The sequence below is a fragment of the Cydia strobilella genome, chromosome Z (assembly GCF_947568885.1).
Source record: "Cydia strobilella chromosome Z, ilCydStro3.1, whole genome shotgun sequence".
NCBI classification, from domain to species: domain Eukaryota; kingdom Metazoa; phylum Arthropoda; class Insecta; order Lepidoptera; family Tortricidae; genus Cydia; species Cydia strobilella.
The window spans coordinates 9,727,503-9,742,607 of record NC_086068.1 but is presented as its reverse complement, the minus strand read 5'-3'; the positions used below and the strand labels follow the sequence as shown (position 1 = coordinate 9,742,607).

General features: G+C 38.2%; 1 protein-coding gene across 1 annotated transcript; it reads right to left on the bottom strand.

The window, feature by feature from the left end:
- Positions 1-836: 836 nt before the first annotated feature.
- LOC134754696 (UDP-N-acetylglucosamine--peptide N-acetylglucosaminyltransferase 110 kDa subunit-like) lies at positions 837-11,812 on the bottom strand. The gene is made up of 7 exons (XM_063691034.1): positions 11,067-11,812; positions 10,243-10,637; positions 8,243-9,468; positions 7,423-7,714; positions 6,751-6,931; positions 6,261-6,365; positions 837-1,266 (listed from the first exon to the last, which is right to left on the bottom strand). The coding sequence occupies exons 1-7, from the start codon at positions 11,180-11,182 to the stop codon at positions 1,110-1,112; spliced, it is 2,472 nt and encodes an 823-aa protein (XP_063547104.1). The 5' UTR covers positions 11,183-11,812; the 3' UTR covers positions 837-1,109.
- Between the last annotated feature and the right edge of the window lie 3,293 nt (positions 11,813-15,105).

The window sequence follows — 15,105 nt, the reverse complement described above, 5'->3', positions numbered from 1 at the left end:
AATGTAATTTGACCTTGGATGTTTGAGCGTATTTAAGTAGCTTTTGAGAAATAACAAAACGTAAAACGTTATTAATAATGTTTCGTTCGATATTAATTATCATAAATAAATGGTTTGAGAATTAATTAAAAAGATACCAAATTTAGCTTTGTTTAATGATTTTAAGTCACAAACCTTAAAATTCGATAGAAACATTTGTTTTTTTTTTATAATGATGTTGAATATAATTCTGAACGCACAAGTTGAAATGTCAACAAACATTTTACTTTAAAAAAATCCTCACCGACTCCGACTCACGTAAAAATACACAACTTCCAGAATTTTCTGTTATAATATCATAAAAAAATGAGTGATTCCACTGATGAAGATGGTCAAACGCCTGTGGATGTTGCACTTTCATCGCTATAGTTAGGTGAAAAGTTTTGTGTTTGTTACACACGGGTGCAAATGTATTTTACTTCTCGTGTGTGTTTTATTGTTGAAAGTTAACCATTTATTATTATTATTTCTCTTTATTAATCTTTTTTCTTAAGTTAGGATTTTTATAATATGTATATAAAAGTAAAATATAAAACACTAACAAAACAATACAAAATACATATAAACACATTATAAAAAACCTAACCTAGGGTGCCGCCAGCAGCGAGGCAGGGCCCAAGCTGCCGGTGGTCAGGGCCGCAGAGAGAGGAACCGGCGGACTATCCGCGCCGTGTCCAAGATCACCGCCTTCTGCATCTGACCCTTGATCCAACCACCCAGCGAGAGTCTCTCTAGGTGTTGGTCGAGACATTATTATTATTATTATTACATGAATTATTTGTAAAAAAACGCGGTAGATAATACTTATTATAAGTACTCTACTAAGTATTAACAATTTGAATCTGACAAAACTCTAGACCAATTTAAATTATCTTTCTTACATAAATATACCTACCGATTTTAATTTTAAGATCACATGACAGACTATAAAATTACTGAACACTTATATGACCTCAAAAATACCTTTTAGTTATTAAGAAAGAAGTTACACACTAAGCAAGGGCACTATTAACGGCCAATCAAAATTGAATTACCGTTTTCCCGAAAGCTCGTAACACTCGAAAAATTATTTACGTAAACGCTTTCATATGGACTGGTTCCTCGCCATTCTGATATTGTTTCCACATTTTATCATATAAAGACTCCAATCCACGCGTGTAATGTTTACAGTCGAATAACGTACTGCTGAAGCGAGCCTCGGAGACCTTCGCGCGGACGTATCGTCGGCTGGAATAAGAGACAAAACATGATTAAACATAAGAAGAAAATAATACTACTTGACACGTTTGACTGTTGTCGTAAGAATATTATTATTCGGCAAATAAAAACCCTGTTTGAAATACTAAACCTAAACTTATACATGTATCGCTAATCAGTTAATAAAAATAACAAAAGTATACCTAAATGCGCAGTTGAGCTGTGGTATAAAACATAAACGACTCAACTAATAGTCGGTTAGTCATTATATGACCGGTTTAAATGGATAATTCTGACGGACGCTGTCAAATAGGATAGGATAGGTGGATGTGTCTGAGCGTGGCACGCGCTCAAAAAACAATGGCCACGCGCTCAGACACAATAGCGATCAAATTATACGTACTGACTCACCTAATATCAAAAACCTAACCCACTTCCAGATGACCTAGCAAGTTGAAATTTGGCATCCAGATGGGCAATTGTGTGGTTACAAAACTGAGACAAAGATACCTACAAATAAAGAAAACCAACTAACTAAATTTTAGAAAAGTAACATAGACATGATAAAGACATTGACATTGTATAACCCTAATGAGAGGGAAAACCAGAATCAGACAAGGAGTGAGACAGGGGTTGTCACGTTACTCCCTCCTCCACGTATATTGGAGGAGTGAGTAACGGAGCTGGGAGTGAGGAGGTAGAAAGGAAAGGATAGATATAACAGGGGTAGGTTCTTTATTTATCGGCTATAGTCTAAATATGACACGCTAACAGATGGTTTAAATTACAAAAAGAATAAAAATACGTTTATAGTTGCGCTAGTAGCACGCGCAAGGCAGGAGCACGCACACGGATAGGCGCGCTGATAGCACGCGCAAGGTGAGGCGCGCTGGTAGCACGCGCACAGTAAGGCGTGCAGATAGCACGCGCAAAGGTAGGAACACGCACACGGATAGGCGCGCTGATAGCACGCGCAAGGTGAGGCGCGCTGGTAGCACGCGCACAGTAAGGCGCGCAGATAGCACGCGCAAAGGTAAGGCGCGCAGATAGCACGCGCAAGGTGAGGCGCGCTGGTAGCACGCGCACAGTGAGGCGCGCAGATAGCACGCGCAAGAGTAAGGCACGCAGATAGCACGCGCAAAGGTAAGGCGCGCAGATAGCACGCGCAAAGGTGAGGCGTGCTGGCAGCACGCGCACAGTAAGGCGCGCTGGTAGCACGCGCACGGTAAGGCTCGCTGGGTAAGGCGCGCTGATAGCGCGCGCACGGTAAGGCGCGCTGGGTAAGGCGCGCTGATAAGCACGCTCTTCAAAGAGGCGAGGCGCAGTGACAACACGCGCCTGTTGAGGCGAGGCGCGCCGATAGCGGGCGAGGCGCGGTGACAGCACGCGCCTGTTGAGGCGAGGCGCACCGATAGCGCGCGCCTAGGAGACGAGGCGCTCCGCTAGAGCAACTGCAAAGCACCACCGGACTTGGGTGCGTGCAGAGAGCGCCAGACTTCGCCAGGAACACAGGTAACCTTTTAATGAGCGCGATCGAGGGTTTCTTGATGGTGCGGGGCCTGGCTTGGCCCCGCACGGACCCTTACAACTGATGTTCCTTTGTTGGGAACTAGAAGCAAACTGAATTCAGATGTCCGCTGGGCCGCTTATATAGCTAGCAATAACATTTTCTAGAATTCTTCTTTACTTCGTTATTAATTTTGAAAATATTTGAAAATATTTGTTCACAAAATTTATAGTGAATTTTAGGTCGATTAGCTTTGAAATTATTATAAAAACATGAAATGATTAGAAAAACAGCAAGGTAAGTTTCAGGAATTATGAAACAGCAAGCGGGGCAGAGGTTTCAGACTTCGCACGCGACAGGAAAGTTCGCGAGAGCTTTAAGCATCTCCGTAACGTTATCCTGTGATTTTCAGGCGCAGATCAAGAAAATAGTAATTTAATTGGAGCCAGGGAATGCAATTTTAAAAGGTTCGATCAATTGGATTCTTACGCTAGAAACCAAAGAAGGGAGGAGTTACAGAGAAGTAATCCAGGCATGCAAGGTAAAACACTACAGGGTGTTCACTATCACCACTCATCTTTAACATTTTCATAGAACAGGCCATAAAAATTATAACAGAATCAGATTTAGGAGTAATTAAAGTAAACGGAAACAAAATTCATTTCATACGTTTTGCGGACGATATAGCGCCATTTGCCAATAACCGAAGTCAATTACAGCAACTAGTCTCCAAAATAGATGATTTTTTTTTTCAATTCGGACTTAAAATAAATTGAAAAAAAAAAACTAAAACTATTACAGTTGCAAAAAACAGATTGACAGCAGCGAACCGCCCAAAAGTTTACAAAGCCATCATACTACAGGACACACCCATAGAATAAGTCAATCAGTACAAATATTTAGGAAGCGTGTTAACCAATGACTCTAGATGCACCGAAGACATCAAGCAGAGAATCGCTATGGCTAAAAGAGCCTTCAATAAACAAAAAAGACCTACTTAAGGCGCGCATTTCCAAAAAAGCCAAGAGACGAGTGATAAAAGTGTTTATTTGGAGCATTGCGTTGTATGCGACTGAGACGTGGACACTAAGACAAAAAGACAGAAAAAGGTTGGAAGCTTTCGAAATGTGGTGTTGGCGGAGGATGTAAAGGATTAGTTGGACTGAAAGAAAGATGAATGAAGAGGTTTTGAATATGGTAGGAGAAAGGCGAAGCTCATTAAATAGCATAAGGAATGGGAGAGGCAAGATGTTAGGACACCTAATACGAAACGACAACTTTTTCCTAAACATCCTGGAAGGCAAAATTGAAAAGACGAGAAGCAGTGGAAAGCCTAGAGTCACATATCTGAGCCAAGTAAAAGAGAATGCATCGTACGAGCAAATCAAAAGACTGGCCCAGGAAAGAAAGGATTGGCAATGACTCCACCGACAAGAGCAAAGCTCTTAAGTTATGATGATGATGAACATAGACATATATAATAAAGCGGGTACGTAAAAACCAGCCAAGTCAAATCCAGAACTTTAATTATATCCCAAGCGAACTAGAACTTGGCACCCATATAGATCTCAATTATTTTTCCGACGAAGTCAACAACGACGCATATTCTTAATGTTGAACTTGGCTCTCATTTCACATTTATGTTTTTTATGGGATAAAATATGTTCCTGAACATTAAAGAATTGGAAATTGAAGAAAAAAAATATCTTTTAATTAATTAAAAATAGCCTTGACCATATTTTTATAGGCAACCCTATTTACATAGGAATGTCCAGCAACATATTTTATTTCATAAAATAAAAGTTTTATCCGGTAGGCGGGTCGGTGAAGGTAGGCCTTATTATAGGATCCTCTACTAGATGTTAACTACTCGTAAGCGTAACTCAACACGTTGGTAGCAGGGGCGTTTTTAGGGTTCCGTACCCAAAGGGTAAAAACGGGACCCTATTACTAACACTCCGCTGTCCGTCTGTCCGTCCGTCTGTCCGTCTGTCTGTCTGTCACCAGACTGTATCCCATGAACCGTGGTAGATAGACAGTTGAAATTTTCTCAGATGATGTATTTCTGTTGCCTCTATAACAACAAATACTAAAAACAGAATAATATAAATATTTAAATGGGGCTCCCATACAACAAACGTGATTTTTTTGCTGTTTTTTTCCGTAATGGTACGGAACCCTTCGTGCGCGATTCCGACTCGCACTTGGCCGGTGTTTTTAAGATTTAATATAGTTTTATTTTACATTTATTTAGTCATTCACCACAAGGGATGTTACATTAACTGCGTAGCGCTGTTTCCGTGACCCGCGCAGTCTGCTGGATTTTCAGCGAAGTTGACGTAACGCCAGCAATCCGAAGGTGCTATTTCTTTGATAGTTTGTATTCTGTATGATACAAACGGCTTCCAGGATTTTATATCACCCTGTAACTACCCTAAAACGGCAGTCGAATCTTTCCAACAGAAGAGCTTGATATTATTTATTGATAAACTTTCCATGACGTTTTTCAATAATCTAGCTCAATTCTAGCCTGGGCAAGGACACAGCTTTCTTAGCTGGCACCAGCTTAGATTTGGCAGGTACTATGGTATATCATGGAACACCGCCATTTCATGTTCTAACTAAGATTAACCCAGGCATATCACGATCTGCCTAATTAAACAGGTGGCAGATCGATAGGAGCAATGTATTCGTCGTAAGTTTGGTTTGCGGCAAGATGGCGGAAAAGCATCAGCTGATCGAGTTTAACTGTTAGTTATCTACGGCATCATAGGTGATTTAGCTGATTTCGCATTTTGTTTTGTTGTAAAACAGTAAAATATAGCCGCCTAATACAATATAATTCGAATTCATATTTATAATTAATATTTATCTTTTCACTTGAAACGCTTGAAATGTGCACGATATGCCTAGCGGTCGCTATCAGTCAGATCATGAAATGCCGGCGTTTCATGATCTGCCTAGGAATATCACACCTTAAAGTTTGCACGATATGGCTAGTGGTCGCTAGGCAGATCATGAAATGCCGGCGTTTCATGATCTGTCTAGGAATATCACACCCTACTTATTTGATATGCCTAAACGTTGCCAGGCAAATCGTCGAACGTTGAGGTTTGAACGATATGGCTGGTAGTCGCTAGTCAGATCATGAAATGGCGGCGTTTCGTGATATGGTTAGGAATATCTCGATATGCCCGATTTTACGATCTGCCGCCGACATCTACAATAACAATAGTCCCAATGCCTGCTGCGACCGGTTCATGGGTGTCTTTTGTTGCGCCTGTGAACGGGTTTCAGCAGGCGTTCTACATGACATTAAAGCTCTCTAAGGATCTATATCCCCACGCAAGCCTATCAAAAGACCGGGATTTATAAGCCTGTGAAATCAAAGGAGATACAAACATAAGTATATAAATAATATATCAGCCTATAAACCTCCCACTGCTGGGAACAGGCCTCCTCTCATGCACGAGTCTACCATTAATCAAAATTTAATTTTATTAAATATACTACTTACCATTGGTAATCTAATCCTAATTTCACTGCAATGTTAACGTAATCCATCTTACTGTTTGCGATCAGTTCGGGGCAGTTTAATGTTTTCAATTGCGATGCAGCGACTCTGTAAGAACGATAAAAAATTAATCGATTAAACAAACGATAAGTAAAATGTTATTAAATAAATAATAATAAAAAATATAAACGTACCATGTTAAAACACTGGAATATCCGGAATAATGTAAAGAGCCTTCAAAATTAAATTATTCATAAATTAAATATATGAAGCCCCGCGAAGCTGATCTTCATTGACCAGTAGCCAGACTTTCCAACTTCTTTACAGATTTTCAATAATAAATGGCCGCTTGGTCTTCGGACGCAACGTACGGCGTCAGGTTATGTGTATAGAGATCATCCTGTCTTCACCAACAATGTGACGTTGCACGCAGAGACCATTGACCAGGGTCTGGAGCCGATTTTGGTACAGGCTAAGCGCACCAGATGCTTACCTTGACGCTAGGGTATCTCCGGGCATAGTGACTAGCGGAGTGCCAGCCCACAGCACATCCATGGCCGTAGTGTGCCCGTTGCACAGAGGCGTGTCTAGACAAATATCCGCCAACTGCCCGCGGCGCACGTGTTCCTCTTTACATGCGATTTTCGTAAAAATAATTCTGCCTGGCTCTAAACCTGCAAAGCGTAATATATTTTTAACGCGACTGACGAAAGACATTTTAACACAATATGATATACCTTATTGTTAAACATCTTACATATGAGTGATATAGTTTTGCGATCAGTGGGTGTTAATTACAGAATCTAGTCAATCGATTGGTTTTTGTCAAGCAAATAGGAAATATTACGAAAAACTCTGGGTAGGGGGCGCCACTAGCACAAACAGCCCAACAGTACTTATCGGGTCTGTACCCGCCTTGTTGCATCATTGTCATAATTATTCGTGATTTTTTTTTAAACTTGTCAATAATCTACGGCATAGTTTATACTAGTAAGTTGTTTACGGTTTGTGCTGGTGCTGCACTCAATAATGGTGGTAATAATTGGCGGCAGAACATTGCAGTAATACTCCCTGTTGCTAATAATATTTTCGTTTGTTTAGTGTATGCGATTGTGCTCGTATTAATTTGATTAATAAAATTGGTTTGTTCAATAATATTTTTTACCTAAATCCTCTGCAGCTTTTCGTATATTTGGTTCCCCTGCAGCAGGAAAACTTAAAAGCCAAAGAACACTTTTTGGTACTTCCTTTAATATTTGTACCCACATGCTCATAACACCTGGATCGACCTTGTATAATTGATTAAAGTTACAATACACAATTGCATCTTTTGGAAGACTGTACTGCATCCTCGATGTAAATATGACATTTTGTAGGATCTCTTCACCAGATGCAACTTTTTTGTTGTTATTATTTATCGAAATTCCACTGTATATTGCCATATCGTTGATAGATACCTAAAAAAACGGAATTTCAATAAATTTATTAAAACTACGTTTTTTTTAACAAAGTAACCGAGTCTTAATCAAAGATAAAATAAACATCGACCAAGTCGAATATTATGAAAATTCAGCGCATCAAAAAGATACTCGTTAGATGTTGATGCCTTCTCTAGTCAGTCCTCCAGGATAAATATTGGCATCCAAAATCATCAGAGATTATAAAAGAAATCTTTCCGTGTGTTCTGTTATATTCCAATAAATAAATATATGCCATTACTCAATTGCAATAACTAAAAATATGGAGAGAATAACAATATGTGTTTTATTTAAGCAATTTATGACTTGTCTGTACACTGAACAATGGTGTTACATACATTTCAAGCAATAAGTTATATTAGCAGATGCTGCTCTTTATGAGTAGAGATTTCATGCCCACACTATGGTAGCACCCAATTAAAAGACTATAGAGAGTTAACGGAATCTTAAATCTATTATTACAAATTTATTATTATTTACATATCCCACAATGTCAATAGTACGCACCTGCGATTGATAAGAAGTATTTAAAACTTCAATAAGCTTATTTGGAATGTATACTTCTCTCGTAAGCACTTGAATAGGTGGATATTTCTCAAACTGTACAACTTCGTTCTCTTCCTTTACTAGAAGCGGTTCAATTAAGTTTTCGGGTGAATTGATTATTGCAACGGTACCTTCAAATCTTTCATCGTCACCCTTTATTTTGAATTGATTTTTTAAATGAGGAAACATTTGCATATGGTCACCGATAAAATAAGTTTGTGACATAAAAGCTAATTTTTCACTAAAATATCCGGCTGATGATATTGGGGATGCTGTTTCGTCAGTAATTATGTAATCCATGTAATCCGCTCCGCTGGTACCGGGGTACCCGAGCCACATCACTTGAACAGGTGCTGGTCTCAAAGCAAATATTTCATTCCTCGCTCCCTTAGTATATCCGTTCATGTTGACCAATATATGAATCCCATCCCCATATATTTTCTTAGCTGCTATAACATTACATGTGACAGAAGATAAATCAACAAAATGTTCAGATTCTTCCTTAATCTTACTACGGAATGTGGTTCCATCATCTGGATTTAAAGCATAGCAAAATATTTCGACCCGTGTGGAGTCGTGTAGTCCTGGTATCGATTGCATGAGATGTGACGTGGGATGATTACCAAAATCACTACTCACATAACCAATTTTCAACCTCCCATGCAATGTTGTTGGGAACTTAAATTTAATTTTTTCCAACATTCTTACTTTGTCAACATACAAGGTAGCATGTCGGGCGGCGATTTCTTTCCGGGTCTCGTTCGACAAAGGGTACAAAATGGAATGATGTGGGTGTACAGAAAGTAATTTTTCATTACTTAATTGATCTTCGACTATCGCTAAAATGTTCTGCATTCGTTCGTTATAGCCATCCCAATTACAGATGATTTGCAAACAATGTGCTAAATTGCAATAAGCGTCAGGGAAGTTCGGTTTAAGTTTCAAAGCATTTTCATATGATTCAATTGCATTATTAATAATACCCAAATCTTTGTAAATACTTGCCAAGTTGCAATGCGCGTCAGCGAAAGTAGGATTGATATCGATAGCTTTTCTGAAACAAGCAAGAGCGCCATTTATATCTTGCATTTCTCTTAATGTGTTGCCCATGTTACTGTAAGCATCGGCAAACTTTGGCTGTATATTTACAGCTTGCTTATAATGCGCTAATGCCTCTTTCAACCTCCCTGTAAGCAATACTTATAATTAGTCATATATTTGGCACAATTAAAAAAGTACGTAGTTGTCATAAGAAATGTTGTTAATCACAGATAAAATCTCTCAGTGACTAGCAGCCGTTTATTCATGTTAGCGTAGGACACATTAAAAGTAATAATTAGTAATAAATTAAGTATATCAGGTAATAGATTTTAGTATAATTGTACAAAAAAATAATTAGTCGCTTCTATATTTAAATGCGTCTAATTATTAATTTTATATAAAAGACGCTTAATACTAGGCAATTATTTTTAACCAAGGATGTACAACATTACATTTTTTATATACGATACTATCACATCCGTATTTAGGTACTTTTAAATAAGTATTATAACACTATATTATAACTATAGAACAAATATTCCACATTTAACTTATTTATTTGTAATCAATATAAACACCGTAAGTATAAGAATTTAGTTATTATTGTTTGCGTGATCAAAGGTCTAATTTCCTTAAATAAAATTAAGTTAAGTTAAATACCTGGTTGCAATAATTAGCAATATGATAGGTTATTTCCCGCTACTTAACTGTACAAAACAAAATACTGATCAAATATATTGGTCATAAAAGAAGAATCAAGACACTATTATATCCTGGACGATAGACTGATTGTAAATATGGGTGGGATAGTACATATATACTCTGGTGGTGGGTTATCGCAAATTATAAAACAAAATTAAAATAAAGTCATGTTAACAATTCGCCAATATTTGATAACCAAAATAAGCACTTTAACTAACCTTGTTGCTGTAAGAGGGACGCCAAATTGCTATGAGTGGCTGCAAAATTTGGAAACACTTCTAAAGCTCTTAAGTATAACTTAGTTGCCTCTTCAATTCTTCCTTGCTCTCTCTTAACATTGCCGAGATTGTTTAGAGTGTCAACATGAGAGGGACATAAACGTAAAGCCACGTTATAGCACTTTTCTGCCTCGGAGACGTGCCCTTTCTCTTTGAGAGCATTAGCTAGATTACAGTAGGCATCTGGAAAGTTAGGCTGAAGTTCTATGGCGCGCTTATATGTGTCTATTGCGAGATCTATTAAGCCTTGTTTGTAGTACGAGCAGGCAAGATTGCCGTGAATTATGCCATTGTTGGGAGTTAGCTTCAAAGATCGGAGATAGACTGCTACTGTTCTGAAAGCATACGGATATAATCTTATCGTTGGTTTTCATTTCGGAGTTATTTTCTTTTTTTAGAATTCAATCGGTATATGAATAATTACGTATTATGAAGAGCCAACTTGTCTAAACTACAAGCAGTTTAATAAAAATTGAAGTTTTAAAATTGCCGTTTCATAACTAAGTAAGGTATACTAAATTAGTAAACAAAATATACTAATCAGCGTCAAGCAAGTAGATCTACAAGGTTTACAAAATTATTTTTATCTAAAAGAAACTTAATTTATAAATTGTAACTATTTAAGTTGGTAACTGGATTTACTACATATTATAATGATTTGTAAATAATAATTAAAAAATCTAAACCCCTTGACTTACTCGCAGGTATGTACTGTATGTAGATTTAGAAACTGAAATGTTTTGGCTAGTAATAGTGCCACTGACCTTTTGATTTTGTTTTTAAGCCACGTGATACAGCCATCGGAAAATTCCGCATTTTGGTCGAACTGCGGCGGAGCGATGTTGATGACCGTATACACGACGATGCATTGGTAGTCCATAACAGGGACATATCCTCGGACGGACAAGGCTGCACTGGCGGAGCACGCGCTCCCTACTCCGAGTCAGGGCATGACGCGCCGTCGCCGCGACGCGTGCGCCGCTGCCAACTCCCGCGTCCGCGTCCACGCAAACCGCGGCCTTCGTTTACTTTAATAAACTCAAAATCAATGGCATATCTGAAACGGTCTATTAAACAGACGGACATACCGAGCGATCACGCGCGCCATTAATTTGATGTAAGAGATTATCACATTAAAAAAGTAACTTTCGTATTCCTTTACAAACTTTAATTTCATATTCAACATTAAACTGCACAGTTAAAATACTTATCGCTATAAATCGTTAAACTGTTATAACGGGCCTGTGCCCGTTATGTCCACATAACAATAGTCAGCTGTTCCCCGAGTCAGCTGTTAAGTCGTACGATTTATATTGGTATTGTTTACGTTGCGGCATGGACCTGTCAAGAGCGCGTTAAATTGTCGAAAAAGGAGCTGCGATGAAGTAGAATGAAGTATTAAAAGAAACTGCGCGATAAAACTTTTTAAACAGCCATAACACGTCTAGGTGAGGTAGTAAAACGTGCATGTGGTGGCATGCTTGTATCGATTTGCGTGGAAGCGAGCGGCGTGGCGACGCGGTGGGCGCCGGGCGCGACTGCGGCGCCCGCCGCTGCCGCAGCGCGCTAGGCCGCGCGAGCCCGTCGCGCCTGAATCTGCCGACCACAAGACGCTTAGCTTCTGCTGATGGTATCCAAATTCAACACAAAAACGTTCCTGTTTTGTGCTGCAAGCTTTAAAAAGGTGTGGTCCTACGGGCCGTAGGTAACCTTATACAATTATAACAAATTCTATAAAATCATCATATGAAAATATATATTACACGCTCATTTATAACAATTAACACGTTTAGTCAAACTTACTTTGTTAAGTCATTATTTAAGGGCACGAACATAATTTAATTATTCTTTACGTTTTAATGATAATATATTTTTTGACAGTTAACCAATTTACAAATAGGTATATAAATATTATAAAAGCAAAAGTCACATTTGTTATATCTAAGTGCCGCACTGTAATATGTACCATAAAACTCTTCGACAAACCTATTCCCGGCTCTTAACAATGTCTTTGTTCACTTTGTGAAACATAATAGAGTTCTATGGCATTATTATGATATAATCCTGCCCCGTCCACCGTCAACCTAGTGACCTATTTAGGAACTTCCTGCTGTAATAATTAATTTAAATCTTCACTTAGCCCTGCATAAATATACCTACTCGTTAATAAGCATCCATGGGCATTGGTGTTGTATTACCTGCGGTGTTGCGGAAATAGTTATAACTTGTAAACATCATGTCTTAGTTACAACGCTATAAATACTATATTACATTTTATTATTAGCACCCAGCTGACTACGTAAGTGCGCTTAGACGTTAATAACTTAATAACTTTATCAGTAAGGGTGCGAAGTCTTTGTGTTTTATCTGGGGTATTGTGGGAATATAGGACGGGTTCGTGATACAAGCCGGGTTGAAGGGACCTTTCCAAACAAAACCCATACATAATCATATTTATTTCACAAGAGCCGGCCGTCACTTCATCACTGTTCCGTAAAAAATCCATTCTCTTATATAAGTTCTTTGTTAAGGAATATGACCCATTATGTTTCCGTTAATAAAAAATATTTGTACTGTTTATTATACTGTAATACTTATACATGATTACATTATATATTTAAAGAATGCATGCTATTATAAAATATTTTATCGGTATAGATAAATAAATACCTACTGGACAATCTTACGCACATCAACCATGTCCCACAGCATGCGTAGTAAGGTCTTTATGATAATGATCATACAAGTATTAGGCGTAAGGGATGTGACCAGTTGACGACCTCATCGCCCGCTGGTCTTCCCAATGCCATCAGTCAACCAAAGGCACCTCGTGGCGAGCTGAGTAGCGATCCCACGTACGCGAGTGCTCCAGGGGAGTTCTGTCACCCAAAAGGTTTCCCTCTGCCTCTGGCTTGCCTTAGCCGGCCGTCAAGAGTGGAACCGCGAGAGCTGCGTTCTCGAGGGATAATTATGTTTAAATCCAGACACACCTCTAAGCTTAGCCCACACACTGGTGTTGCCTTTGAGCAATCTTAGATGTCGCTTTTTGTGGTGGCCCATCTTGTGGGAGCGAATAACCGTCTGCCCGAAATCAAATTGCATAGGTAACGTTTTATAAGCAGGCGTCCAGTTTTATATTCCATATCCCAGTATTTAATAGTCCATTGCTTTTAACGAACAGCCTAGTTCATTTTAAATTCCAACAATTTTTAATCTTTAGGTACACCCTGGCGACTGGTGCCTCTGTGTGCGTCCCATGACACAGGCAAGGACAGCATCCGCTCGGTGTACCTTATATTACATTAAAGTGTCATAAGGGCCTCTAGGAGTTGGCTTCGGCTCCGCGGACGCCTTCAAATGTCCGGATTACCATTGTTCTCCGATGGGTAAAGACATACAAATAATCATTATTATTCACAACGACGGGACTTAATCGCGTAAAATAAGTTTTAATACAAATAATGATAATCTCTTTAACGAGGTTAAGGCTATCCAAATAATATAAAACGTCATGCCGTCAAAAAATTTCAATGTTATAAGCTAATTTTGCTGCTCTGCTACCGATCTTTGCCGCTCACTTGCCAACTTTCAAGCGGTTTTGACAGATACGTAACTAGTTATAATTAAATTCAAGAAGCATTGCCAAGGACTATGGGTTTCATTTACACGGGCATGTGATTACTTCCGTACGCGTATAGATACTATACCTACACTATTGTGCGATTTACAAGTATTAGCATATAATGCACCGCACCATGTTATTTATCATTTATTATCTCGTAAGGTATGGTAAGGTGTATAAGGTGTATCCAGATTTTATTTTTGCCAAAACTTATTTATTTACATTACAACTTCCTCTATTTATTTGAACTTTATAATAAACTGCATTAATTTCTAAGTGATGCGTGTTAAACTGGTGTGGATTATAAATAGCACCTCCAGCATGAGCAGTAGTTATATTTTGTTAAAAATTAAATTATTTGATAATTTGGCAGCGTGCCTAAAACAATTTCAATCTCCGGACCGAAATGAACCTCAGCCATCGGGTTTGGATCGTTCAGAAATCAGAAGACATTCAGTATGTTTTAGGTACGTATTCTTTCCGACAATTAACATTATCAGTCGCCTGGCGCGCTGCCAGGTGATTGAGTAACTATTACGCGGCTTCAAGTATTTCAATCTTCGCTTGATGCAACAACTCGATATTGGGATCCGTAATTCCGTAGGTAGGTGTAGTTAAATTATGTTAGGTATACAAATAAAAAACTAAGTGATAAATGCATAGTTCTTACAATTCATCACTGATTTATTATATAAGCGCTTTTACCCTCAATTTACAGTAGATGAATTGAACACTAATTGACTAGGTTACAAATATACTAAAAAGTAGGTAACTAGTTTGTCGAGGGATTGGCATTGTATGTATTTTTTAATAGTCTAGTATGCTCAATAGGTGACAAATAACTAAAAAAATATTTAAATTTAAAATATCTTGACCCTTGCCAAGATAAGGGTAAAACAACTTTTCATATCGAATGCGAGGAAACCAAACAAAACAAGGCTGCATAATCATCAATTTTCTATGGAACCCTAAAAAGGGTCATAATTTAGGCTACCACAAGTTAGTTTCCTAAAATGGCTTATTTCCTTCTAGGTATAATATTTATATTAATGGATATTTAGTGTAAATAAATACTACGATAAAGTAGTTTTCTCATGGTTTAATAATATATAATAATATTACGTATCATATGTTATGCAAACAGTAGTCCTTATGTTTGGTAAATATAATATATATTATAC

Bases quoted from the DNA above. Each gene is read 5' to 3' on its own strand.
- LOC134754696 (XM_063691034.1), bottom strand. From the start codon at position 11,182: ATGGACTACCAATGCATCGTCGTGTATACGGTCATCAACATCGCTCCG. The intron at 10,638-11,066 runs GTCAGTGGCACT...GTATGCTTTCAG, and splicing joins CTTAAAAACAAAATCAAAAG to AACAGTAGCAGTCTATCTCC. The intron at 6,366-6,750 runs GTAAGCATCTGG...TCGTTCTTACAG, and splicing joins GGAGATACCCTAGCGTCAAG to AGTCGCTGCATCGCAATTGA.